Source organism: Neophocaena asiaeorientalis, unplaced genomic scaffold, assembly GCF_003031525.2.
Source record: "Neophocaena asiaeorientalis asiaeorientalis breed wild unplaced genomic scaffold, Neophocaena_asiaeorientalis_V1.1 scaffold314, whole genome shotgun sequence".
Classification (NCBI taxonomy): Eukaryota; Metazoa; Chordata; class Mammalia; order Artiodactyla; family Phocoenidae; genus Neophocaena; species Neophocaena asiaeorientalis.
Window position 1 is genome coordinate 430,339 of NW_020175489.1, and position 27,265 is coordinate 457,603.

A 27,265-nucleotide genomic window follows, 5' to 3' on the forward strand; every position below is an offset into this window, starting at 1 on the left:
ATCTATGTTCATGGTAGAATTTGGTTCAATAAAGCAAATACCTAAAAAAAAAAAAGACCAGAAACAACAACAACAAACCCATCATAGTTGCATTAAAAGTGATGGTATTAGAAGCAGCGGTAATAGTCATACTAATAGTGGTACTGATACCGACTTTATGGAAGACATCTATGTGCCAGGAGCAATGCCAAATGCTTCCTACAGATGGATATCTCCTGCTACAGTTGCTACATCTCTTTAGTTTCTGAGTTTTGGATAATGAGGGGAAGTAACCATATCACAAAAAAATTTATCTGAATCTAAACCATCCCGAACTCTCATTCTCCAAATTCTCCCTCTTACCATCTCATTACTTCTCACAAGCATTCTGTGAGGCAGGTTTTATTATTCCTATTTTATGGACAATGAAATTAAACTCAATTAAAGGGAACATTCCTTTCTGATAGGGAAGTGGTAGCTGGTGTTTATCTTGGAAATCCTGAGTGTAATGCAGTTTGATAAAATGATGTTATCTCTCATCCTACTCAGAACTTGGGGGAAGATAAAAGATGTGGAAAGGTTTGGGCCTTTAAAGCTTTTGTTAAGATCATCTGATGGAGAGAAGGCAGTAGGATGGTTTGGAAGCTTAATTTAAAAAACTGCAAAGTCATCTGTCCCTTTCCAATTCCTAATCTTTCACTCCTGTAAGGGACTGTGAATTTAGGAGCTCACTTAGGATCTGCAGAAGCTTTGCGTCATCAATTCCTCAGACTCCTCTAATGATGAAGATAATGAGAGATTTCATGATTAAAGTTCACCTATTTTTACTGGGGCATTGGGTTTGCGGGTGACATTTAGATGAAGAGAGAATTATAAAATATATAGAATGTCAAAATGACGTTAACAGGAAGGCTCTTTAAAAGCTAACATTGCCCGGGTGCCCTAAAGTTGCTAAGAACTTTGTCCAATCTGTGACACCTCTAGAGCTCTCTCAAACCCTAGAGAAGAGGGAAGCTGTGAGGAACTCTTCCAGGATTCTCTGCAGGCACCCGCGGCTAGCTCAGTCCTGATTCTAGATCTCTTTGGTAGACCTGACTTGTACTCTACTAATGACTGCCTCTCCTCTCCTTCCGGCCATATGGAAGACTGCTCTTCCCAACAACTTCTGCAGTTCGGTGGAGCCATACGATTAGCTCTGGTCAATAACACGTGAGAGGAAATGGCCTGTCTCTTTCTTAGCTGAGGCAGCGAAAAGTCCACGCCTACCAGCCTCTCTTCTCCAGCCACAGGGACTGATCCGGTTCCATGGTCCATCCAGATGGCACAGCTCTGGGATGGCAGAGCAGCCATTGGCCTGAGTCTCTGTGATTGTGTGGACCAGTCCTTTGAAAGCCCATGGCAGTTACATAATGTGAGGAGTGAGAAATAAACTCTTGCTGTCCTGAGCCACTGAGATTGTGGAGGTTATTTATTCTTGCAGCAAAATGTAGCGATGCAGCCTCTCCTGAATGGCGTGACCCTTGACCTTGGACTGCTTTCCCTCTCTGCCTGGCTGCTCGAGATTGGCATCTTCTTTTAGACGGTCCTTGTGATTCCTGAACCTACCTTTGACCACAGCCTCTGACTTCAGTTCTCCTCAAAACCATTTTCAGAACCAACAATCAGCCCTGTTCTCAGTGGCTGACCTGGCTCCCTAATCACTACCCCAGGAGGAGATATTTGGGCACTTTGGGAAGCTGGGTTTACTTAAGATTTACTTTTCAATGAAAATCCACCACTGAAGTGAATCTGTGATATAATTAACATACCAACTCCAAAACCCTCCTCAAGCTTCAGATGGAGTTTGAGTCACGGGGTAGTCTTCTGTTGTATAATGTGTAACATGGTCAATGAAGATCTATAAATAGTAAGTTACCCCTTGTCTTTGAAGATCTATAAATAGTAAGTTACCCCTCGGCTTTGAAAACTGGGCAAGATTAACTCGGAACAGGACAAGAGTAACACTAAAGTCTGTCATGCGAGCAGTCTTTAGAATCTCTAATGAGAAGGAATCAGCGGAGAAAAAGCACTCTTCCACCGTGCTTGTGGCATTAGATATTTTATGTATTTTACATGCATTGTCCCCTGTCAAGGAGACGAGCTGCTATATTACTCACAGGATTATGGCTAAAAGGAAAACACAAAATTCTAAAAATACAGCATGGCTTTTAAAGGTTGCTCTTTACATAGTTTGTCTCTAGATGCACCGGAAAATTAGGCATCAGAAGGGCTAAAATGCTGTCCTCTCTAAACCCATGAGCAGAATCAGACTCATATCCTTTGACTCTACACTCTTAAGAGGCAACAGAGGGCCCTTGATTACTTCAAAGCAGGGCTGGTGTTTCTATCAGGCCCTTTTTTGTAGGAGCAACATAACTAAGTGGGGTTCAGAGATGAGAACCAGAAGGGTCACCACTGGTTCCCTAATGCCCACTCTTAACTCCGTGCGGCCTGGCCTCATTTCTTTCAATGCTTTTTTCAGTTTGAGCTGGATTGAGACAATCTAATTCAACGCTCCCATTTTATAGATGGGAAAACTGAGGACTAAAGAGAAGAAATAAATCATGCAATGTCACACAGCTAGTGAGGGACAGAGCTGGGACTGCTGCTCTTTCTTCTATTCTATGGTCCCTTGCTAGGCCATGATTTTTCCCTATGTTTGGAAGATGTCGGCCCCCCAAATCATGCTGAACACAGCCCTGGAAGTGGTTATCACTTCAGATATGTTCAGGAAACTCTTTGATTGCTACTATCTGGGGAAGGAACTTTAATCGTGATTAAAAAAAAATGCCTTTGAAAAAGTAAATGTGGCCACCATGATAAAAAATTGTTCTAGCTTTCACCCCTGGGAACCAAGTTGAGGCAGAAATCACCCCAGGAAGTAACCAGTAAGCCATGAGCACTTGCTGTATACACAGCTCCATCGTGGAAGCTCCTATGGGCAGAAATACAGAGGAAGGGCAGGCTGATCCCAGTACAGTTTAGTAAAGAATCTGGACTCTAACTTGGAAGCCTGGAGTGGTTGGAAGGGCTGTGCCTTTAGAATCACAGAGCCTGGATTTGAATTCTAGGTGCACCTACTGGCTATACCACTTTGGGCTTAAGTTCTTGGAGCATAAGCTTTCTTGTCTACAATGTAGAACTATAACATCATCCATCTCATAGGGCTGTTCTGAGAATTAACTCAATGCTGGAGCCAACATCATTGCTGGCTTTGAATCTAGGTGGTCTGGAGAAGTGGGTAAAAATCTAGGCCATGGAGTTGGATGGTTGCATTCAGATCTTTGCTCTATTATTTATTGGACATGTGACCTTCAACAGGTCACTTAACTTTTCTGTACCTCATTTTCCTAATCCTAATTTTCCAATGATACCTACCTCTTCAGGTTGTGGGAAGGATAATTTATTATGTAATGTAGAGCTCTTAGCACAGTGCCTGGTGTTGAGTAAACACTCAAAAGATGTAATATATTTGCTGTTGTTCTCATTATCAACAGTCGAAGTTAATTCTCTCTGTAGATTGAGGGACCTGAATTATTCCCCATGCTTCAATGACCCAAATTGCCCACTTTGCTTTGCTGTGGCCATTGCTCCTCTCCTCTGCTGTAATAGGCTTAATGGCCTTGTGTGAGGGAGCAAAACCCTTTGACGTGGGAGTGAAGAGCGCTGGCCTCGACTCTTTCAAAGGGAGTCTCTGAGGGGCCCAGGCACTGCTGGAAAGTAGAGGAGTCTGGTGTTTAGTGGGGGTGATGAGAGTCTATAAACCTGGTGGGAGGAATGTGGGGCGAAGGGAGGTTAGGAGATGTGGATTTTCAAGGGCCATGTTTCCTGCCTAACAAAAGGAATACGAGAAGAGAGATTTGCTAAATCTTTAGACATGAAGACAGCTAAGGAGAGGCCCTCAATCTCCACTTGCACTCTCTGGATTAAGAGGACTCAATTATGCTATTTGATTCACCAATATCTCAGTATTCAGCACTGATTAACTCAAGGGGTGGAAGACAATTTTCCCCTTGGTCGCAAGAGAGGGCAATTGTACATGGCAAGAGCAAGGGTACTTGAAATGAATTAAAGGAATGTCTCATTTTTCTAGTGGAGTGATGTTTTTGACTAAGGGCTCCAAGAGGATGGACTATTTTGCTCCAGGCAGGATGCGAGCTGTAATTAAATGTAAACCAGATGGCAGGCCTGAAGCAGCAAACTTTAGTTTCCTAGGCTGGGACCTTCTCATCTCAGGCACACAATAGCTTCATTTGACTTCATTACATGAAATATACCCCCTCCCTGGCACACATGTGCATACAGATATAATCTCCTCAACACACACACACACACACACACACACACACACACACACACACACAACCACATCCTCCCATATGCACACACCTGCACAGGTACTCATTCTTGGTTTGCCTTGCAACGGATAACTGTTTACGGAGCAGCTCTTCTGGAACTCTGAATTACTAGACTTCAAAGGCCGCAGAGGAAAGGAGTGGATGAGTTTCACAGCCACTGTCAGAGGGACTGATGCAACCCTTTCCCAGAAGCAGCCTTACTCTGTGGCCACGACCAAAAACTGTTTGGAGATCTGCAGCTCTGTCCTGGCTCTTCTGCAATCACCCTGGCAAGCTGGCTCTCCCTGGCATCGGCCCTCGGGTTTCTAGCCCAGAGACTGTTCCTACTCAAGGCTCAGGTGCTGTCCACGACTCGACCTTCTCTAGGGGCAGGGCTACCGACTTCCTAAGCAGCACAACCAGCGAGAACGAGAGTGCTGCATTTAAACCTACAATCCACGCCAGTCTAGTGCCTATCTGTGGGCTGAGGAGTGGATTAAATCCCTATAACTACGGAGACAAATAACACACCCAGTGAGTGGGAGAGCCGATTCTCTGGGCCATGTAGGTTAGGAATGAATCCAGCTGTGGTTTTTTTGTTTTCCTGCCCAGACCACTTTCCCTATTTCCTGGTCAGGTTAAGAACGAGGCGGTGAAAGACTTCATATAGAGCTTGTGGTTGCTTTGACCTCTAACTTTTCATTTTACTGCATTAGAGCAGAGATGCCAAATGGCTGGCCTCTGGACAGTTCTGAGTTCATGAGGGAGGTTTCATCAGTGAGTTTTTCACCAGTTAATAGCAAACAGAGGAAAATGAAGACACTGCTGTGAGTTTTTCACACAGCTAATTTAATTTAGTACAAGGGACTGTCCTTTATTCCAAGATTAGGCCTTTCTGGTCTTTCATTTTGTTTGATCAAGAGCCCTTTTTAAAATGAAAGCAATGTGATATTAAATTTTAGTTAGATTTTCTTTTATAATAGCCTTTATTTCTGCCAAAACTGAAAGTTGGCAAGCCACTGTCGATTCACTTTTCTTGTTCTTTTAAAATATTTACGTATTGGTGAAAGCCCAATTTAGGGACGCACTATGAAGCGTGTCAGGCAACATCTGGCTCCACACTTCTCAATTTGAGCGCTCATCAGAAACGCCTGGAGGGTCTGTTAAGACAGAGGTTGTTGGCCCCATCCCCAGAGTTTGTGATTCATCAGGTCTGGGAGTGAGGATCTGAGAAGCTGCATGTCTAGTAATTTCCCAGGTGATGCTGCTGCTGGTGGTCCAAAGACCACACTCTGAGAACCACTGGTCCAGCTCTGTCCATGGTGGGATGCGGAAGGCTTTCTGAGACCTGAAGGGAGGGTCCTTATTACAGGCAGAGGCCTGGGGAGACCCCATAGCAAGAATGCATAGACACTGCCCCAGACTCTGCGGTACTGGGTTTTAAATAACGTGGGCTGAAGAGGCAGTGCTCCCATGAAAAGAAATAAGATTGCCTTCTGAACTAAATGACACTATGAAGACCAGACTGTCCCATTTTTAAGCTGGAGGAAGCGAGAATGTTCCAGGCTGTCTGTCTGATATATCAGCCCAGAGTCTGAGTGTGTCAGGAATTTGCCACTTGTGGTTTATTTTCCCCTGTGATGGCCATGAGCTGCAAGGAAGACAGTACAGATTTGACTTCCATAGGCCCTGGGGTGACAAGGGGGAAGGTGCTAGGACCTGGAGGTAAGGATTCTGTTTGCGACTTGTTTATATGACTCATGGCAGGGTCAAGGTGACTTTTAAAAGTTATTTTAAAGTGTCTTTACTTTTTTCTCACTCTTTGATTGCTCTACCTGAGATATCCTCTGAGGCTATGTCTAACTTTATCTCATTTCTCTTCCAAATTAATCCATTACCTTTGTGTATTTTAATATTTCTCTAATACTTTGTTTAATTAGTACACTTAATGCTGACTAAAAATACCTGGAACCTGCTTTGGTGTTGGGCTAAAATAATCTAGCATATGACTGGCTCTTTAAAAGACATGGTACAGAAATAGCAAATCGGTGTAAATAATATGTATTTTGGGGAATATTTAGGAAACAACAGAATGCTATTGAGTGTCTGAGTTACTTCTTTGAAGTAAACTAGCCATACGTGGATCTGGCATTAGCTCTGCATTATAAGTGTGGGATACAGTAAAGTATAATGCATAAACGTGGTGGGATCAAGTACATGATTCATGTGAAATTATTTTGGGTCATCAGAAAAAGACAACTGACAATCAGGTTTATATTGTTTTTGCTCCTTAGAATAACACTTGGACAAGTAACGTAAAAGTGGGTGTTTGAACCCCAGGTTTACGTCTTTCAGGAAAGATAGGTGAGCACCCTTTTACACCCTCCCCTCTTCAGTCCCAAACCACAAATCCATCAAGGTCTTATGCTTGATGAGACGGCTCGGCCAGGACTCACAGCTAGATGAGACATGCCTAATGGGTTTACTGAGGTTGATAGTCTTTCTGCATGATATTCTGTGACCAGGAAACGAACAAGCAACCAAAACTCAGCCCTCCAACACAGGAGAGGCACTTACGTTTGTCCTGCAAGGAATCGTGGGGCACTTCTCCCTGAGGACTTTCTTCCAAGTCTCCATAATGCAGGACCTTGTGGTTTGGTGAAAGCCGACAATACCAAAACTTGTCTGGGGGAAGAAAACACAAATTTACCAGGTAAGCGATTCTGGTTTCCAAAAAATATTGACATCCTTATTTCATCATAGTCTTGCCTAGGAGAACACGCAGTTCCTTCGATTTTAATTCTTCAAGAAGGAATGATTCTAGAGCCCTGGCAGTTAGCCCCTTCTCGATTTTGATATTTAGTTAGCTCCTGTCCTTCTTGGTAGACATTTGGTACCACTGGGAAAGTTATCAAATCCTTTGAGGACAATGGCAACAGAGTTTCTGAGGTGGTGGCTTCCAGAGGGTTACTAGAATGACTAGGGGATTATTCTTTATTCAGTTGGGCCTGACAAAAGTGGGGAGGGAGATGAAGAAAAAACAGCTTTCTCAGAATTTTTCTGCTTCCACTTTCCTCTGTGAGATTGTAAGACTGATGAGATGGTTGTGCCATATCTCAGTTGGCATATCAAACCCCTCACCCCTGAGGCCTATGCACACAAACTAATCAATGAATAAATTGTTAGGAAGCTAGTGATACACACAAGGGATGGAATTCATGAGGAAATACACTAATAATTCAGAAATTTATCCAAGAATGAGGATATTGCAATCATCTCCTCTCTCTTTCCTAGAGTTTAGTCCTCTTAAATAAGTGTGACCAGTACCTTAGGATCATTCTCATAAATAACTCCTTTAAGTTGACTTCCCCAAATGTAATAAAAAATTTTGAGTAAGCTGGTGAGGCAGCAAGAAGGAGGCAGAGAGTGCTTTTTCTAGATAAGAAACTTAGATTGTGACAGCAATCTTTGTGCAGCTCTCAGGGCTGTGCTAGATGCTGCCTCCTCCAGGAAGCCCTCTCTGATTGCTGCAGCCAAAGGGACCCTTCCCATCCTCTTAGCTGCTCCAGCATCTCCTTGGATCCTTGGTGCTCCCATGTTAAGCCCCTTAGTATTCCCCATTATCTGCCATAGACCCTAGGTAAGCAACTTGCCCCAGTGGGTTCAGTGTGAAAGGTTACTGACAGAAGAGGACTCCAGGACACACATCAACCCCGACAGTGTGGAGAAGCCAGGGCGCTCTGATGACAACCACTGTCTTCACAACTGCACTGCACTGGTCCCTTGGCACAGTGCCTGGCACGTGGAAGTTACACAGTTGCTGTTGGCTAAATTGATAAATGAAGACCCACCGGTCAAGATGCTTAAGGCACAGAGCATCCCTGACCTGTAAACCCCTTTGTGACATCATGCAATTGGCAAACACAGTGGCCTTGGTCAAGTCACCCCATTACTGTGTCTACAAACACAAATTATTTTGAAGCCACTCTGACCAAAAAGGTCTCTATAATGTTTAAGAAAAATGTTCTTCTACCTAAAATTGCTTTCACTGCAAAACCACATTTTAACTACAATTCTTTTTGTAGAAAAGAAAGTTTTAAAACTGGAAGTAAAAGCCACACAATGAACAAAGAAAACACCCAAACTGGATCCACAAAAGCAAAATGCCTCTGTGATTCCTTTCTCATCTATAAACAGGGTTTGAGAATTCCTGAACGTAGCCAGAATATGGCAATCCATATACTTAAAAAAATCTAAACGCTGGTGGGAAAATTTGAGAGGAAAGAAACAGTGATTTGAGTGCTAGGAAAACATCTGGAATTGCTAAATTTTCAAAATTCTGTTATATATATATACCTATACACACACACACATACACTCAACAGCACAGGTCATTCTTCTGGGAGAGCATTTCAAAGGGAGAAAATAAAGTTATTCCCTGAATAATTCATAACCATTTCAATTAGGCAGTTTTCCATGAGGAGAACACATTTGGGAATTTGACTTGTAATTCACAATAGGAATTGCAATTCCAAAGGAGAGGGCCAACTTTTGGCCACCAGCACCAACAGTGCTCTTGGGAACCTGGCATGAGTAACTGTAGAGATTTCATCCCCCCAAAGGACCTTTCACCTTGTCTAAATGAACTGTGATGGCCACAAATCTAGCTGGAAAAATTTCCTAGAGAGCTCTCCTTCCCCTGCTACCTCTGAGATGGGACTTTGGCTAAGTGAGCAACTGAAAAAGGGTGACAGAAAGCTGGGAAGGAAGTTGGTGAGCTGTAGTGCTTGGACACGCTGGTCTTATTTTGAGTGAGGTCTTAGCCTGTTCTTCCTAGAAATCCCTCACTTTTCAAACCGGGGTAAACTCTAGGGATTGGCAGTGGTAACCTGAAGCCCAAGGGTCAATATGGCACAAATGGATCAATGATCCTCAATATAATTGGGGGAGCACTGAGAACTTTAAGTGGTACAAACATATACTGTGGAGTAAAATGCACAACTTACATTCATTTGCAACACTTCAAAAATTTGCTGCACATACTTTCGTAAGTTGTCTATTTAATACGTTACGTCTATTTCTCCAGTGAATATTTGCAGAGTGCCTACAGTACTCTACCGGGTGTAGCAAAAATTATTAGGATGAAAGGCAGACATGAGGGACAAAGCCAAGCAGCTCAAGGAGAAGGAGCTCCCTAGCTCTTAGTGGCAACTTAAAGAAATATGGTGGAAACACTTGTTTCCCGGGTCTGGGAAGTAGGGACTGTGACTCAGCAACTCTGCCTATACTACAGGGAAAAACAGGAATAGGGAAAATCTCTTGCACAACACACTCCTACATTCAGGAACTCTTGAAAACAGTGGCTGTTCATCGGGGTTCCGGGAGGTAAAACAACCGTCTTCCTTGAAAAGCTGTAGTCACTGTTTAAAGAAACACAAAAGGCTACTTGGAGCCTTGCCATAACAATACAGGGTATAGCTGACAGATTTCCTCCTTCCAGAGGCTTCAATTCTCTTGACTTTTAGGACACCACCAGCTTCTGGTTTTCCTCCTACCTCTGGCTACCTCTTCTCTTATCCTATAGAAGTTCCTCTTTCTCTGTCTACTACTAAGATGGTGGAGAGCAAAAGATCTGTGCATCATTGATGTGAGTGATGTGTTCTGCTCCTCCCATCAAATAGGAAGTCTTGGATGGATGACAAAATATTGGAAAAGGGGCTGAACGGCTTGGGAAGGTTGTTTTGACTCATAAACAAATGGGTGGATACTCAGCCAGTATCTCTCTCAGGATAAAGGCTGGAGTCGTTAGCTCTGGGAAGGTTTAGAGGCATCATAACTTGTGTGTGGCTGTCTTGAAGGCAGAGCCGCTCTAAAGGAGAGCAGAGATGCCACCTCCAACCAGCAGAGAGCACCGACTTGTTGGGTGAGACAGTTTCAGTGTCAGCCATCAGTGGCAGCTTGATTTGCAGTTTCTTTTATGGTAAGAAAAATGTGTATTTTCTATTCAAAACCCAGCATAATGTTACTAGTTCCCCAATCCCTCTGGGCAATGAATGAGTGGATTGTGTCACTAAAAGCAATTAGCAGGAAGCAGTGAGAACATTAGCAAAGATTGTTTAGTAGCATTTAAAGAGAAAACAGGAGTTAGTATAGAGGTCTTTCAGTCAATTAGAAATGTTAGTACGTTAATAGCCATCTTTTCATTCCCCCAACTCAAAAACTGAAAATATGGAGATAATTTTGTGCTTCACTCTTTTTTTCTGTGTGTGTGTGTGTGTGTGTGTGTGTGTGTGTGGTCAGAGGGAAAAGCTGGTTTCAAAGCTCACAGCCTGGTAAGAAGGTCTCCAGGGCTGATTAAAGTTATATGTCACATAGATCATTATGCAGCTAATCACCCTTGACAACTGTAATTCTTGCAGCAATGTTCGAAAGAACTTTCTGCAATGATGCAAATACTCTGTACCTGCTTATTCAATAGTAATAGAAGAAATTTTGAATCTTATTTAATTTTAATTAACTTAAATAGCCATAGGTAGCTATATGGAACAGTGCAGCTCATTGTCTCTCTTCATACCCAGGCTGGAGACAAGTGTGGGGTCGGCCAGCAGGTGTTTATGGGAGACGGGCAAGCTGAATAGCTACCATTGTTGAGTGTGAAATGTGGACTGTAAAGTGAGGCACAGGGCACAGCAAGAACCGAGTCCTGATCGACTCTGCCATGGACTCAGGGGGACATCTTTGTCTTGTGCGCAAAGCCCACAGTTGGCAGCTGGCTGCTGGCCCAGGGGGCCCTGAAAGTCCTGCGTTTGGGAGACAGGTGGCCTTTACTAAAGTGAAATCTTATGGCACTTCCACTAGGACTTTGGGTCTTTCTTAGGTTAACCTAAAATATGCAAAATCTTCAGCGTGCTCAGGGGAAGGTCTGCTTCCTGCCTAGGGTCAAACGTTTCCAAGTCACAAAACATGAGGAACCCCAGCAACGCTTTTAAAGGGAAATGTCATCTTCCAGGTGATGAGATAGAAGATATCTCTGTTGGTTCAGTAAAGGAAGACAACAACTAGGGATACAGAATGAAGGTCATTCCGCCTTTCAAATCTTCCTCACTTCACTAAACATTCTTCAGAACGAGATACTCTTGTTTTGATTCAGAATTCTGTCTCCCTGGAGACTCTCCTTTCATAGCAAAAGATTAACTCCAGAGCCCCCGAGTCATTTTAAAGATGGTTTGGCCTAACTGATACTTTGGAGTCACACAGACCTGAGTTACACACCTGGTCTTGACACATCAGCTATGGAATCTTGGCCAAATTATAAAAACCTTAGGGACCCCTATGGTTCCTTTGTTAAGTAACACTAATAATTATATGAGTAAAACATATACAGAGTATCCATCATGCACCTTCCACAGAGCTGGCTCTCAAATATTAGTGCCTTCCTAATCTTCTAGTCAATGATAACCCCTCTCATTCACATTACTGGTCCCTCCACCTTTTTTTTTAATGTTTTTTTTTTTTTCTTTTTTTTGCGGTACGCAGGCCTCTCACTATTGTGGCCTCTCCCGTGGCGGAGCACAGGCTCCGGATGCGCAGGCTCAGCGGCCATGGCTCACGGGCCCAGCCGCTCCGCGGCATGTGGGATCTTCCCGGACCGGGGCACGAACCCATGTCCCCTGCATCGGCAGGCGGACTCTCAACCACTGCGCCACCAGGGAAGCTCTGGTCCCTCCACCTTTTGAGAACAATGATTATCTGTTATTTTCATCTATTGCAAAGTGATTTTTTTCTGAAAATAATCTGGCTTCTCTTCTTTTGAAAAAACGCATTTACTTATACCTGCCTTTTTGTAAAAATGAGTTATGATAAGGTTTAATTAAATATTAAAAGAAAATTTCAATCAAAGAGGAAGAAACAACCTGCTCCCCAGAAGGGTTCACATGGTTACTGAAATGGCCTGAACGTACCATTCGGCTCTAGGTCTCCTGAGCGAGCTGAAAGAACAAGGCAGGTACACCGCCCTTGGCCTCGGCGCAGAAACATGCCAGCTCCTCTGGGTACACGTGTCACTCACCAGTGGGTTTCGGATTAAGTTTGTCATGTTAATGCTTAGAGAAGGGATACTGGTCAACAAAACGGACACTGTCTTCAACAAGAAGCAAAAGTTTCATACTATCATTTCTTGAAAATGATATTCCAGTGTGTAGCCCTGGGCTCTTATCAAGACTATTTAATGCAAGTGATTCTGAAAGACCCTAATCTCTGAAAAGAAAGGAAAATAGGAGGCAGTTCCCGAGCCTGTAGATTCTCATGAAGCATATAACAGCTCGAACATAGACAACTTCTGGGATTTCATCTTAACTCTCTTGAGAAGTTCAGGAAACACGGAAGCAAGGCAATCTTATTATGAAGGATTGTGAACAAGAGCCTTTCACATTCCATAGAGAATGCGGGACAGAGTGAAGCAAGTATGTGACAGCCGTTGCCACTCTATGGCCTGTGTTTAAAAACCTATATTCTAAGTAACTGTAAGCTAAACTTAATACTAAATACCATTAATGAATGTTTGACCGTGTGCTGAGTACCAAGTGCTACAGATGCATGATTTTATTTAACCCTTGCAATGATTCGATGTAGGAACTGACATCATCCCCACTTGACAGATCAGGAAACAGAAGCACAGAGAGATTTATTAGGTTGTCCAAGGCTACCCAGCTAGGGGATGGGGAGGCAGGGACTTGAATGCAGCTTGGTGTGTCTCCCATGATTTACTGCCTCTCAGTTCTACTGCGGTCAGAATTCCCAGAAATCCAGATTTGTATATATCTATATTGGACTAACCAAGTAGCAGAGTTGCAAATGAGGCAGGTAGAATGATGGGCAAGTAGCAACTCAGGGGCCTTCTAGCCAAACGTGGCACACTAAAGGGCTCTACATCTGCTCCTCTCCTTTCCAGTTCTGTGAGAGAGGACGCTCTTTCCTATTTTCCCCTGTAAAGTTAATACTTAAATGCACTCATCTGTGTTTGACTCACTGTTGGACAAGTTTACAGGGAGTGTGGTCACGCACGGGCCCTTTGCGTATGTGCTTGCTCTTTAACCTGGGATGGCTCGTGGCTGTTCCTGTCTGAGATCTCACCTTTCTCCAAGGGATTAAAATGATTTTCCATCATGTCCTCACTAATGTGGGTAAATCTAAATGGTATGTTTTGATGGGGTGATAGGAAACCAATTTCAGCACAGTCTGCTTTGAATCCCTATTTTTAAGCACACAGAGCTAGTCACCAGGTTTTAGATCAATTTACCAAACACCAAAAAGCCTTCCTTCACTTGGAAGGATGATTTTATACTAAACACAGATGGTCGTGCTCCCTAGGGAGTTTAACTAATAAATTTATAATCTAGATGCTAATATTTTTTGTTCAGTAGGTAATTCATTTTTAGAAAACTGGAAAAAAGTGGCATATTTGGGACTAACACTTCTTTAGCCAAAAAACCGTAATTATGACATCTAGAATCAGGATTATTCAAGTAGAATCTACCCATTTCAGCCTAGAAAGGGAAGTCTCGTGGTGGAGTAGACTGGAAGGTCAAATTGGGTTCTCTGAATTAGGTTCCGAAGGATTCTAGCTAGGCATGAGCGGAGGCATTTGGTGGCATGTGTCTATTTGCCACCTCTCTCCTCCCCCCACTTCTGTGCCTTTTGCCCAATGTCAGGTAAATAAAAACTTTATAAATCACCTTACGTGGGCAATATATCCTGAATATTGATTTTGCCAAAGGCAATGAGGACATCAGAGCATACAGTAGGCAATCTGGCTGACTGAACTAAGAGATCATCTAGTCCTATTCTCCCACTTAACAGATGAGAAACTGTGGCCCTGAGAGGTCACGTGTTCTGCATATAAACACCCAGGTGGTTAACTCTGTAAGTACAGAGTTGAGAAGCTTAGAACCAAGTCTACTCACCCCCAGCTCATTGTTCTTTTCTACAGGATCATCCAGAATAAAACAGTAGCTACCACCCCCTTTGTTTAAAGCTGCTTTCTAAGAGCTGCATTCATGAGCACTTTTCTTCCTCACAATAGCTTTAGGAGACAGGCATTGTTAACCCCATTTCAGATGGGGAAACTGCTCAAGGTCACAGAGCTGGACAGGGACAGAGGTAGGAAGGTACCCACTTCATCTGGCTCCAGGGCTCTTGTCTTCCTCACTGTGCCACACTATCTTCTTAGAACAGCATTCACTCTGATGAAGGTGCCCAAATGCAAGGAATGCAGTGAGGAAAGAGGGAGTGAACCAGTCCTCCAAGGCTGAATGGGAGAGGTGAGTTCCTTCTTCCTAATGTGAGCCTTTGTCAGTCCCAGCTGTAACTCAGCCCTTTCTTACTCTGCCCATTTGTCCTCCCCATACCATACGACCCAGCAATCCCACTACTGGGCATATACCCATTGTCATGGTTTCTTATCCTCTGGGAATAACCTGCATTTTCATTCGTCAAGGAAGTTCTGCCTTTGGACATTCCTTAATATGAGTTTTAATGCTTACATTCGAAATACGTTGAATTTACTCAATATTCAGCGCAAAGCCATTAAAAGTAAATGGCCGGGAGGATGGGCTCAGCATAAACACGAAGTGATGTTTGTCATTAGTGGGCGAGGTCTGTGTCTGAGCAGGGCATCCATCGGGTTTCAAAAGTATCTGCCAGGGTCTCTCTGGGGCCGTAACTGATGTTTGCTCTTGGTACAGCTGCTAATACTTATGCTTGCTCCTGACTGTTCCCCAATCTCGTCACCTCTCCCCAAATCTTATCTTCCAATTTTATTTTCTGACTATTTGTTTCCAGGACAGTATGATATGAGTACTTTGCAATGAGCAGTATGTCAAGAAAGCAATCAAGGGACTTTACTTCCCTGGCTAAGAAACAGCTGGAAATTCTTTCCACCTATTGGAGCTAGTCTAATGGCATCCATTTTAACTGGATATTTTGGGATTAAAGTTTATAGAGACAGTTCAGAAATCTGTCTTGCAAGATTATGAAAATTGATTCTATCCCACCTTGGTTCACTGTTACTTATATCTACAAATAAAATAATTCTGACTTGGAAGAGAATCAGTATGGGGATTTGAAAATAAGGGCCATCCATGCTGAAAATTTCAAGATCAAATCTAACAGTGGGTGCCAGCTCTCCTGATAGCATAGTGAATCATTAAAAGTTAGAGCCATAGAGCTGCTGGAGTATAAATCCCTGCTCTTCTGTGACTTTGAGCAAGTTACTTCGCACCTCACTGCCTTAGTTTCCCTATCTGTAAAGTGGGCGTAATCACAGTAGCTACTTCATAGGGTTACTGGGAAGATGAAATTCATTAACATAGGTAAAGTGAGAGCCTGGCAAATGGTAAGCTCTCAATAACGTCAGCTGTTGTTGAACCACTACTGGCAGACTTGAGGCACGAAATGGCCCAGGTGGCTCTTCAGTTCCACGGGTCTCCTGGTGATTCTAGATTTTGATTCTCCCTGGGTATACATGGGAAATCAGAACTTACCTGGACTGCTAGTCCTGTCCTGAGTACCAATGCTGCATAGCCTACCCTTAAACCAACACCCATGCCCATGTGACTCCACAGGGGGCAGGCCACTGTTCTTCCTTGCTGGGTCTGGAGTGGCCCCAAACAATACCTTGCCTCCGCCGGCAGTTGAGTTTCCTGAAGCAGGTCCCTTCCACGAGGCGGTTCAGGCGTTGTTGTTTGATCAACTCCAAGATTTCTGGCTGAATCTTCTCCTTTAGTTCCCTGTGAAAGGATAAACACATATTCCACAGCGCGCCTTGAGAACAGCACTTGGCTGAAAGGGCACCATGGGCAGATGGGGCAGGCGAGTGCAAGCTGCAACTTTTCGTGAACAACCTGATACTCCCAAGTGGGTGCTTCAGAGAATCATTTATTAAGCATCAGTGGAAAGAGGTTCTCTGACATTTACAGATACCCACAAGAGCACCAATCACTTCAGTGACGTTTTTCTAGACCAAGGTCTCCCGAGAAATTTCTTCTCTTGTTTTACAAAGCCACAGATATAAATTTATGTGAAAATTCACTCAGCTCTGCTGAGACAATGAATCTCTGGTCATGTTCTGCCCCCCTACAGCAGATAAACTCCTAGACTGCATCTGTGATCTACCACCACACAATGACTATTCCACAGCAAACACAGTATCGGGCAAAGTACAGGACCACATTTTGCTTTGGATTCTGTCACTTACAACTGGGAACAACACACTGACCCAGATTGTAGCCCACAGAGATTGGGATAATGAGAGGATAAATTAAGGCTTATTTGCGTCTTGTCTCAGGGTAATACAATGTAATTTAGGTTTAGATGCACTATGCTGTAAAGATATGATAAGAGAGTGCAATGGGTTTTAAATCTTTTATTTCGAGAGCAGAGACTTTTTATCATGTGAAATTTTATGTAGTGCCCTAGCATTTGAGTCTAGTAAAGCTAGAGTTGTTCTACTTGAGGATGTATAGAGAGACCCAGAGTCCAGCCCTCAGAGCAGTGTTGAAAGCACTGACCCAAACTCAGAAGGATAGGACTTCAGTCTAGGCTCTGCCTATGATTAGCATTTCAGGTAGCTCCTGTAAGTCTCAGTTTCCTCATCTGTAAAATGGGAATAAGAATCTTTTCCGTCCCAAAGGAGACAGTGTGAGTGTAAGTTAGCTGTAAGCATTGGGCAGGAATGCAAGGTGTTACTGAATTTGCTTTGATAATATTCTCTTCTTTCCTCAAGCCAAATATTCCTGGTGTCCATATTACACTGTAGTCAAGGCTCACATTTTTGTCAGCTTCAGCCTTAACTCTGGGCTTGCTCTGGATTGCAGGCAATCTGTCTTCACATGGTGTTCTGTTTCCAGGTGCGGAAGGCACAGACACTCGGTAAGTGTGTGCTATGTCGCCAGGTAGTACGTACCATGCAATTTTAGCTCATTTAACACCCCTTTCCTCTTCCCCACCACAAAAGCGCCAGCTTTTGGGAACTGGTATTAATTTCATCATTCCCATCTCACAGATGGGAGAGAGTTTACAGAGGTGAAGCCCTGAATAGGGGTACAAACTCAAGTGTTTCTTGTGCAAACTGCATCTATTTACCCATGAGAAAAAAAAAAAAGAATAAAAAGTGATATAAAAGGATCTGGCCATCTAACAAGCTAGAAAGCTGTTAATACATATTTTGGACTTAAATGGCCTCAAATGCCCTGTCATTTGATACTGTTCCAACTGACTATTTATAAAGCCTAATGTGAAGATTCAGCCCCAGAGGTACAGCTTGGTGCATTTGCTTTACTCGCATTTGCTTTTCCAGTGTGGGTCTCACAGGGTCTCATCTCAGGCTTTCAGATCACTAAAACTATCTGTTATCATCGTTCAGCTTTTGTAGAATGGACTCAGCAAATTGCAGCTTTGATGAACCCTGCTCCGAATGGAGAAGGTGGGGAATTGCCAGGGCAGTTGCTCACAACAATAAATCACCCTCCTGGCTTCCGAGTTGGGGCGACGGGGAAATCATGGGAGAGAGAATCTGAATTTCATCAAGTCTTAGGTTAGAGATGTATCTTTAAATAATAGTTTTACTAGGCTAGAGTTTAGTTATTAAAATGGAGATGAAGATGCAGAGACAAGGGCCAAAAGGAGGAAATAACTGAAAGAACTTGATGATTTATGATTTTTAGTGTAAGACCCTGATGTGCTCATCGTGACACACTCCATTATGAACCATCTTCGGAGACAGACTATCAGAATAAGTGGATCTGCTGCTACAAGAGTTACCTTTTCTTGTTATGAACCCCAAAGGACTCCAAAACATGATTAGGCAATGTGGGAAATGGAACAGATTTTTTTTTTCCCCTAAGTTATATCCTCTTCTTTCCCTGCAAATAGACTCAGTAGTTACCAAATTCACTCATATCAGGAAAACATATGCAATCCCTATATGGTGTCTCTGTGAATGAGATATGACCTCTAGGGTAATCCAGGTAATAACCATGGGCTGAAATTGGGTTTTGAAATTCTCAGGTTGGGGCTAATGAGGTCAAGGTCATGGGTTCACTGGCTTTGCTTTGATACATATTCCCCTAATTCTATCTAAAAGCCCTGTAAATAAATAAAAGGAGGAAGATTAAAGGAGGGAGAATAAATGAGTGTGTGAAGAGCAATTCAAATTTTAACACTTTTTCCTGAAGAGAATCCCAAGTCCAGGCCCAATGAGGCCAGTGCCATGTGCAGAGGACAGACAGCACCACTAGACTAGTGAGACTCCTTCCTGGACCTGGGGTCTGCCCTGCCGAGCTGCCATCTGGTGTTCATCTAGAACAGAGGTCGGCAAACTTTTTCTGTAAAAGGCCAGATGGTAAATGTTCCAGACTTTGTGGGTCATACACTCTGTTGCAACTACTCAGCTCTGCCATGGTAGAGTGAAAGCAGATGACAGCATGCGAACAAAGGAGCGTGGCTGTGTTCCAATAAAGCTCTATTTACTAAAACGGATAGTGGGTCAGTTTTGGCCTAAGAGCTAGTTTGCCAATCCCTGATCTACAAGGGCTCTGGGGAGACTCTGGGCTGAGTAACAGTGCCTATTTCATAGAAATTGATCTGTTTCTGTCTTACTACAGGGTCCCCAAGGTCATTCCTTGCACCTCTTTCTGGTCTTTATATTTCAGACTCATGACTTTAAACACCAACTTTCTGTTGACTACATCCAAATTTATTATTGTAACCTAGACCTCTCGGCCAAACTCCAAACCCATCAATCCAGCTGTCTATTTGGATATCTCACAGACGCCTCAAACTTGACAGGTGCAAAACTAAACTCTTGATCCCCTTGTCCAAGCCTGCTCCACTCACTCTGTCCTTTAGTTGTTCAGGCCCCAAATCTGAGTTCATCCTTCTCTTATACCCTTCACCTAATTGATCGGTAAATACCTTTGCTTCTTATCTTCAAAATCTATATAATCTATGGTAGAGACTCTAATCACTTCTCATCACCTCTTGCTTGGATTATTGAAATAACTTCCTCACTGACCTCTCTGCTTCCAAACTTGCCTCCTTGGAGTCTATTCGCCATACAACAGCAAGAGAGATCATTAAAAACCCAAGTCAGAGCACACCAGTCCCCTGCGCCAATGATTCCCCAACAAGGTCCCACAAAATCAGGCTCCTAGCTACTGTTCTGGCCTCGCCTCCTATTGCTTGTTCTGCTCCAACCACACTTGCCTCCTTGTTACCAACTGAGTGCCCAGACCTACTCTGACCTCAGGGCTTTTGCACTGGTGATCCTCTCTGCTGGAAATCGTTTCTCCCACATACACACATAGCCTGCTCCCTTAGTCCTTTACACATCTTTACTCAAATGTCACCATGCCAACTAGAGAGATCTACTCTTGCCACTTTATTTAAAATCACAAACTCTCCATTTCCCTTATTCTGCTTTGTATTTCCTGTATCCTCTTTTGAAAAAAAAATTATTTTATTGATGTACAGTTGATTTACAACGTTGTGTTAATTTCTGCTGTTCATTAAAGTGATTCCATTGTATATATTCTTTTTCATATTCTTTTCCATTATGGTTTATTATGGGATATTGAATATAGTTCCCTGTGCTATACAATAGGACCTTGTTGTTCAGCCATTCTATATGTCATGGTTTGCGCCTACTGAAAATATGGAACACTTCACGCATCCTTGCACAGGGGCCATTCTAATCTTCTCTGTATTATTCCAATTTTAGTATATGTGCTGCTGAAGCGAGCACTCCTGTATCCTCTTTTAACATGCTACTATCTTATTTACCATGTTTATCATCTTTTTCTCCCCATTTAAATATAATCACTACAAGGGTGATAATTGTATCTGTTCTCTTCACTGCTGAATTATCAACACACAGAACAGTACCTGGCAAGTGGCAGGTACTTGATAAGTGTTTGTCAAGTGCACTGAACACTGGCTTTAGCTACGAGAGCCGTGAGCAAAGCTTGTGGCCAATCTTTAGCAAGGATGCAGGTTTGCAGGATAGGCACTAGCCTTATTTCTGGCTCTATTTGCTTTTACTGTTTCTTTCTCATCTACTTTTACTGTACATTCTGAGATAAGATGAGGTATAAACAAATACATTCACAGTGTCAGTTTTACCATTTAGATATTGACACTGTGACACTTGTTAAATTCTGGTTATCAGCTCATAATAAGGGTGACCATTTCTCTGAGTGGATGTTATGTGCGGGGCATGTGCTAAGGGCTTTTCATGCACTATTTCATTGAGTCCTCCTAACAACCCAACGATGTGGACACTTTTATCATCTTCACTTTTAGACGTAAGAAAAACAGGTTTAGAATGGGTGACAGAACTTGACTAAAGAGCCACATTTGCAAATAATGGCCTTGGAATCTGGTCCTAGGTCTGTTAGCTCCTGGGTCTGGATTTTCCACATTTTGCTTCTCTGCTTCCCTGGTGTTTGTCCCTGCAGCTCCCCTTCCCCCAACATCATTGTAAATGACCTATTTTGGGACTATTCAAACTTTTTATATCCATTAACTCAGATTAATTGTGTGGATGGACTCATCCTTCCCATAAAGTCACACTAAGTAGAAAATAACAAATACCTCCTTCTGAAATAATTAGTTAAGAGCTAAGAAATACGAGTTTCTTCAACCCACTGAATACACAGTCTCCCAAAATATTTGGTCACTTGGAGTTTGCATTTTCCTTCTCAGGAAATATAAACATTTTATAAAAACAAGACACATGCCCAAGGGATCTTCATGGTGCTGAGATTTGCCTCCGTGCTGCGTGCAGCAGCCAGGTGATGGGGAAAGGGCAGCCAGCGGGGTTCCGCACCAGCAGGCAAGCCCCAGCCAAGCCACTGCCCCTGTCTGCAAAATGAAAAGCTTGAACGGGATGAACTTAAAGATGCTTTTCAGTTCTAAAATTTGAATATCCTAACCCCCAAGCTTGGGTTAGATGAGTTTCCTGTGTGCTCTAGTGACAACCCACCCGCCTGTGCTTCCTCCCACCTGGCACTGAGCACAGTCCCTGATAATCCCTCCAAACCCCAGCTTTAAAGTCTGGCACAGGGACAGCCAAGTGTCTCTGGTTCTCTGCCTGTCCCAGCACCTCAGGCTGGGCCTGGCAGGTAGGAGTCACTCAATACACATTTGTTAAATGAATGAATAAATGAATGACTGAAGACTATCGTACATGGTCTATGCCTTTTCTTTCTTGACTTGGGCTTATCCTATACGCCACTGTGACAGCATTTGGACTTCATCTAACCCCACGGTGAGCTCCTGTCTAGCAGATCATTCTAACAGACAGAGCATCGCTGGAGAAGAAGCTGGAGGCTGGTACTCTCCTGCCTGTTTTAAGGGCTCTGGGATAATGACCAGGCTGGTTCATGGCCTCCCCCGTGAAATGCTGTAGCTCTGACGAGTCTTTGTGACTTTACTGCAACTATACCCAGAGCTCCGGTGGACCGTGGTGCTTTTCAGTCCCGTGGCCGAGTGATGATGCCAAAGTTACGTATAACAGGAGATTTCCTTAATATTTCCATTGCTTCTCTCTAAATAATAAGTTTAAAGTAAGAGTTTCTTATAATAAAGGGAAAAGAGACTTCAGAATGTCACAGGCAGAGCCTTGGGAAGTAAAGTTAAGAAGCCAAAGCAGGAGCAAAGTTTTCATACTTGACAAGCAGTTAACAGTCTTACTTGGAACAAAGTCACGGTCAAACATTAATTTAGAATCACTTGGCCTTAACTGAAGTGGTCCCTCAAGTCTCCCTTTAGCTTTTAAGAATTGTTGTCAAAAGCACAATAAAATCTCCTTGTGTTCACACATCTGCTGAAACATCCAACATTTTAGTACTGTAGGCCCTGGGATGGGGCAAGGCGCCACTGTCCCTCCTTGCAAGACAGAAACTGCATCAGGTGTCACCTCACATTGGTCAGAATGGCCATCATCAAAAAATCTACAAATAATAAGTGCTGGAAAGGGTGTGGAGAAAAGGGAACCTTCCTACACTGTTAGTGGGAATGTAAATTGGTACAGACACTATGGAGAACAGCATGGAGGTTCCCTAAAAAATTAAAAAATAGAGCTACCATGTAATCCTGCAATCCCACTCCTGGGCATATATCCGGAGAAAACCATAGTTTGAAAAGATGCATGCACCCCAGTGTTCACTGCAGCACTGTTTACAACAGCCAGGACACAGCTAAATGCCATCAATGGAGGAGTGGATAAAGAAGATGTGGTATATACATACCATGGAATACTACTCAGCCATAAACAAAATGAAATAATACCATTTGCAGCAACATGGATGGACCTAGAGGTTATCATGCTAAGTGAAGCTAGCCAAACAGAGAAAGACAAATATCTTATGAAATCACTTATATATGGAATCTAAAAAAAAAAGAATGATATAAATGAACTTATGTACAAAATAGAAATAGACCCACAGACATAGAAAACAAACTTGTGGTTACCAAGGGGGAAGGGGAGGGATAAATTAGGAGTTTGGGATTAACACATAAACACTGCTATGTATGAAACAGATAACCAGCAAGGACCTACTGTATAGCACAGGGAACTATACTCAATATTCTGTAGTAACCTATAAGGGAAAAGAATCTGAAAAAGTATCTATCTACCTATCTGAAACTGAATCACTTTGCTGTACACGTGAAACTAACACAACATTGTAAATCAACTATACTTCAGTAAAAAGATTTACAAAAAGAAAGAAACTGCATCTCGGAGGAGTCATTTATTCGAAGTTCTTTCTGCTTGGTATATGGGGCTGTTAACTTCTAGTTGAGGACCAAAGCAAAACCCCAGCTCTGCCTCTCATGAGAGCTGCCTGCTGACCAGTGTGGGTATAGTTTAATTCAGATGCGAGCCGAAGACCCTGAGGAAGCATTTCCCCTCCCCTGCTGCCTAACTTCATCCCCACTAAAGCCTGCAGTTCTGCTCTGCAGCTTCTAATGGTGCTTCTTAAGGCTTGAAAATAAACACAAAGTAGACACTATAGCTTGGCTATGTTTTTTTCTGCGTACTTTTTAAAACTTCATCTTAGTCTTGCACTTGGCAAAGGAGCTCTGGTAGGGTAGATGAAGAATTAGCTAAGGGATCAGTGGGCTGGAGTTCAAGTCCTGGTTCGTCCACTTGTCAACAAGGTCCTCCCTTCTCTAGACTATATCCTGGTCCTCGAATGGGAATGAGATTGGCCTACCTCACACAGGTGTGAGGAAATGAAATAGCATGAGGAGGTGATTTGCAAATTGCCAATCATTAAACATGTCAAATATATGAAAGCAAGAAACAGAAAGGGGGAAGAAAGAAAAAGAATTAGAGAGAAAGGTTTAAGATGAACTTCATGACACCTATGATGTAAGATGGCTTCATCGAAAGCTCAGAAGAAGTTGTGTCCAGCCTTCCGAGGGAACAATAAGAGTAAATGTCAAACACTTCCCTTTACCCCCAACCCTGTTTCCTATTCCCTTCCTTATAAATGATAAAGGTAACAGCGCTGACCTAGCTCTTAGAAAAGAACAAGGGAAGGTAAAGAGGCCAATACTAAGAAAGATAAAGCAAACAAAATAGTCTAAAACAGTGTTCATGTTCAAGGTTCAGAACATCTTAAAGATGGAGATTCATGAAATTACACAACCGTTGCAAGTGCATCTGATACAAAGTCCTATAAAAAGGGGTCCCCCCCCAGGGGGCTTCCCTGGTGGCGCAGTGGTTGAGAGTCCGCCTGCCGATGCAGGGGACGCGGGTTCGTGCCGCGGTCCGGGAAGATCCCACATGCCACGGAGCAGCCGGGCCCATGAGCCATGGCCACTGAGCCTGCGTGTCTGGAGCCTGTGCTCTGCAATGGGAGAGGCCACAGCAGTGAGAGGCCCGTGTACCACAAAAAAAAAAAAAAAAAAAAAAGGTCCCCTGATTCTCCACCTTAGGCCTGTGGGTTGATAGTCACAAGAGCCATATGAGACGTTCTGACTCAAAGCAGAGCCAACGGGGCAGGGAGAAAGTGGGTCTCTCTCTTCCTCTCAAGCTGGCTCTCCCTCCCTCCTACTCATGATACTTCAATGTTCATATTGCTTTACTTATTGGCAGCTCTCACTCTGGCTGGGGCAGAACATCTTGCCACTCAAGGGTACCTACATAGAATATAGCTTCATGGGCAAAACAAAGTTGTCCCAAGTATTACAGAAGGTTTCAAACTTTTCAGCTGCAAATTCTTGGTGGACTCGTCAGTAACTGGGTCACTTCTTGGTTTAGACCCTCCTGCCAGCACCTGTCCCCATCTCCTCCTAGCCCACCTCTGCCCAGATTTTCTCAAGGAGTTGCTGAGACTTCAGGAACTGAGTAGAGCTCTTTTGTTGGCCTTCCATAAACAGCTCACAACACAGCCCAGCTACGTGATAAGCTTTCACTCTAGAAATGGTGCCTCAGAGCCTTTGAGAGGTAGGGGTCAGGGGTAACTTACAAAATCGGGCGAGACTGGAAGTCTTCCTGGTTCATCCTCTCAGACTGGCGGATTTTCAGGATCTCGGTGTAGCTCAGGTTCTGCAGTTTGCTCTTGAACTGGTCCAGGGAGCTAGGCTTGGTTGTAAGAGCTCTCATAACCTGCTCCTTCACCACCTGCATTACCTGTGAGATTAAAGGAAGACCATAATTTTCCTGGGGATTGAACTTACCCATTCAGAAAAGTCTTCCACAGATAACGGTTCCCTACCCACTGATCCCTTTAGTTTGCACTCTCAGCCCTAACTTCAAGAGTGCTTTTCCAAAGAGTCAACCACCATGATGTGCAGCTTCTATTTTCTCCTGCCCCGCTGGAACCGCAAGGAAGGAGGTGGATTGACTAACTATGAAATTGGGGGGACTGCGGGAGACTTGGGGTGGGAGGATATATGCATATTCATTTGCTTGATATATTATGTGACTGTAAACAACGCAAATTCAAGAGCGAAAGAAGTCCAAGCAACAGCTAGAAGTCTGCATAATCATTATTTTTTTCCAGGAGAAAATTGCTGAGACACAATTAACTGTGGAAGTTTGGTTGGCACCGGTTCAAGTGAATGTGAAATAATACCCACACCCACCCCCTCCTGGATTGCTTTCCCCATGTAGTTAAGGCCTGAGTGTTCATACAAATGATGTATTTGGAAATGTGCATGTGGTATTGCCTCTTTGAGCCAGGCACTAAAAAAAGAGGTCTACTGAATTAGAATAGATATATCCCATTGGAAACCTCAAGAAAGAAGAATATGGTAATTTTCTGCTTTAGAACAGGTCCAGCCCACAAGGAGGCAATTAACCATTGCCTCTATTAATGTGGATTTATCTTCATCAGAATATCTAGAGCAGGAAAAGACCAGAAAACACACAGAGGCATCCAAGAGACTGTAATCTAGCTGCTTCTTTTTTTAATCTTACATTACAGATGAGAACAACAATTGTTACCCTTGATAACGTACCTACTATGTGCCAGATACTAAGGAAAGTGCTTTATATATATTCCTCCTCTTAATCTACTCAAATCCATGAGGTAGATATTATCACCTTTTACATTTCCATATGAAGAAACTGAAGCTTCGAAACCTTAAGTTAACTAGTTCAAAATCATACAGCTGATTGGTAGGTCAGTGAGCTGAGATTTGAACTCAGGACTGTAAACACTGTATTACACTACACCCCATAGCACCATTTTTGGGTTGTCTGCAACTTACAAATAAGAAAAAGATCACAAATGCACCTCAATTATGTGCTAGGTTCTGTGCCAGGCACTTTGCTGTTCATCACCTCATTTAATCCTCTTTCCGATACAGTAGCGTAGGTGTTTTTAAACACTATTTTAAAGATAAGAAAAATGGACTCAGTACTCTGTGGGAAAAGGATCTGAAAAAGAATAGGTATATGACTATGCGTAACTATATCACTTTGCTGTATGCCTGAAACCAACACAACACTGTAAATCAACTATACTCCAATATAAGATAAAACATTTTTTTAAAAAGGTTAAGAAAATGGAGACTGAGAAGGATTGAGAACTTGTCCGAGGTCACAGATATCTAGTTGACTTCTAAGATACCCGTATGGTGTTCAGAGCATACACTGGGTGTCGAACAGCCCTGGGGTACCTCTCCTGTCACTATAAATGTGACCTCAGTAGCTCCTATGGCTTCTCATCAGCTGTTCATTCAACAATTCACGCATGGTGGATACTTCAGTAATTGTTCACTGACTAGTCCCACCAAAATGCCACTTTCATGAAATGTTATTGTAATAGAAGTAACAGTTTTACAGCACGGAAAAGACTGAGGCGATCCAGAACTTTCAAACCTGCCTGATGGCCAGGTGATGGGAAGAATCTCACTACCTTGGGACATTTTAGACAGCTGAAATATCCTCCAAACATGGGACAGCTCCTTGCACTTGCTGAGCTCTGTTTAATGGTGCTGCCCCCTCTCTGATGGTGCAGGTTGCTTTCTCCAAGTGTATGTCCCTCCTATAGCTGTCCTATCGTGTGAGGACCTGTCCAGGGATCTGCTGGGGTCTAGAGACATCGGGAGGCTGAACAAGAAAGTCAGTCCTCCTTGGTAGCAAAACCCAATATGCCTTCAGAAAAACCTGAGCACCAGGGGAACCCACAAGCCCATGAGTCCCCTCAGCTCAGGGATGCCCGATATCCTCACTCTTTAGTCATCTGCATACACACTGCTTGCAGTGTCCTCGTGCAACCAGGAATCCCACGTCAACCACATTTTCCTTTAGTCAACTGAACATGGCTGAACCAAGGGTAAGATGAGCCATTGGTGGCTGCGAGACAAACAGGTCTATCTATTTTCAAGTGATATCA

At 43.2% G+C, this 27,265-nt stretch overlaps 1 protein-coding gene and 1 pseudogene across 1 annotated transcript in view; both read right to left on the reverse strand.

The window, feature by feature from the left end:
• The window catches only part of ELMO1 (engulfment and cell motility 1), a 537,648-nt gene that overhangs the window by 17,230 nt on the left and 493,153 nt on the right, over positions 1 to 27,265 (reverse strand). Inside the window, exons 17-19 of the mRNA XM_024768877.1 lie at positions 24,890 to 25,053; positions 16,029 to 16,141; positions 6,933 to 7,040 (exon numbers count right to left, since the gene is read on the reverse strand). Coding sequence (XP_024624645.1) covers positions 6,933 to 7,040; positions 16,029 to 16,141; positions 24,890 to 25,053 — 385 coding nt within the window. The remainder of the gene's footprint in view (positions 1 to 6,932; positions 7,041 to 16,028; positions 16,142 to 24,889; positions 25,054 to 27,265) is intronic.
• LOC112415734 (uncharacterized) lies at positions 20,059 to 20,154 on the reverse strand (annotated as a pseudogene).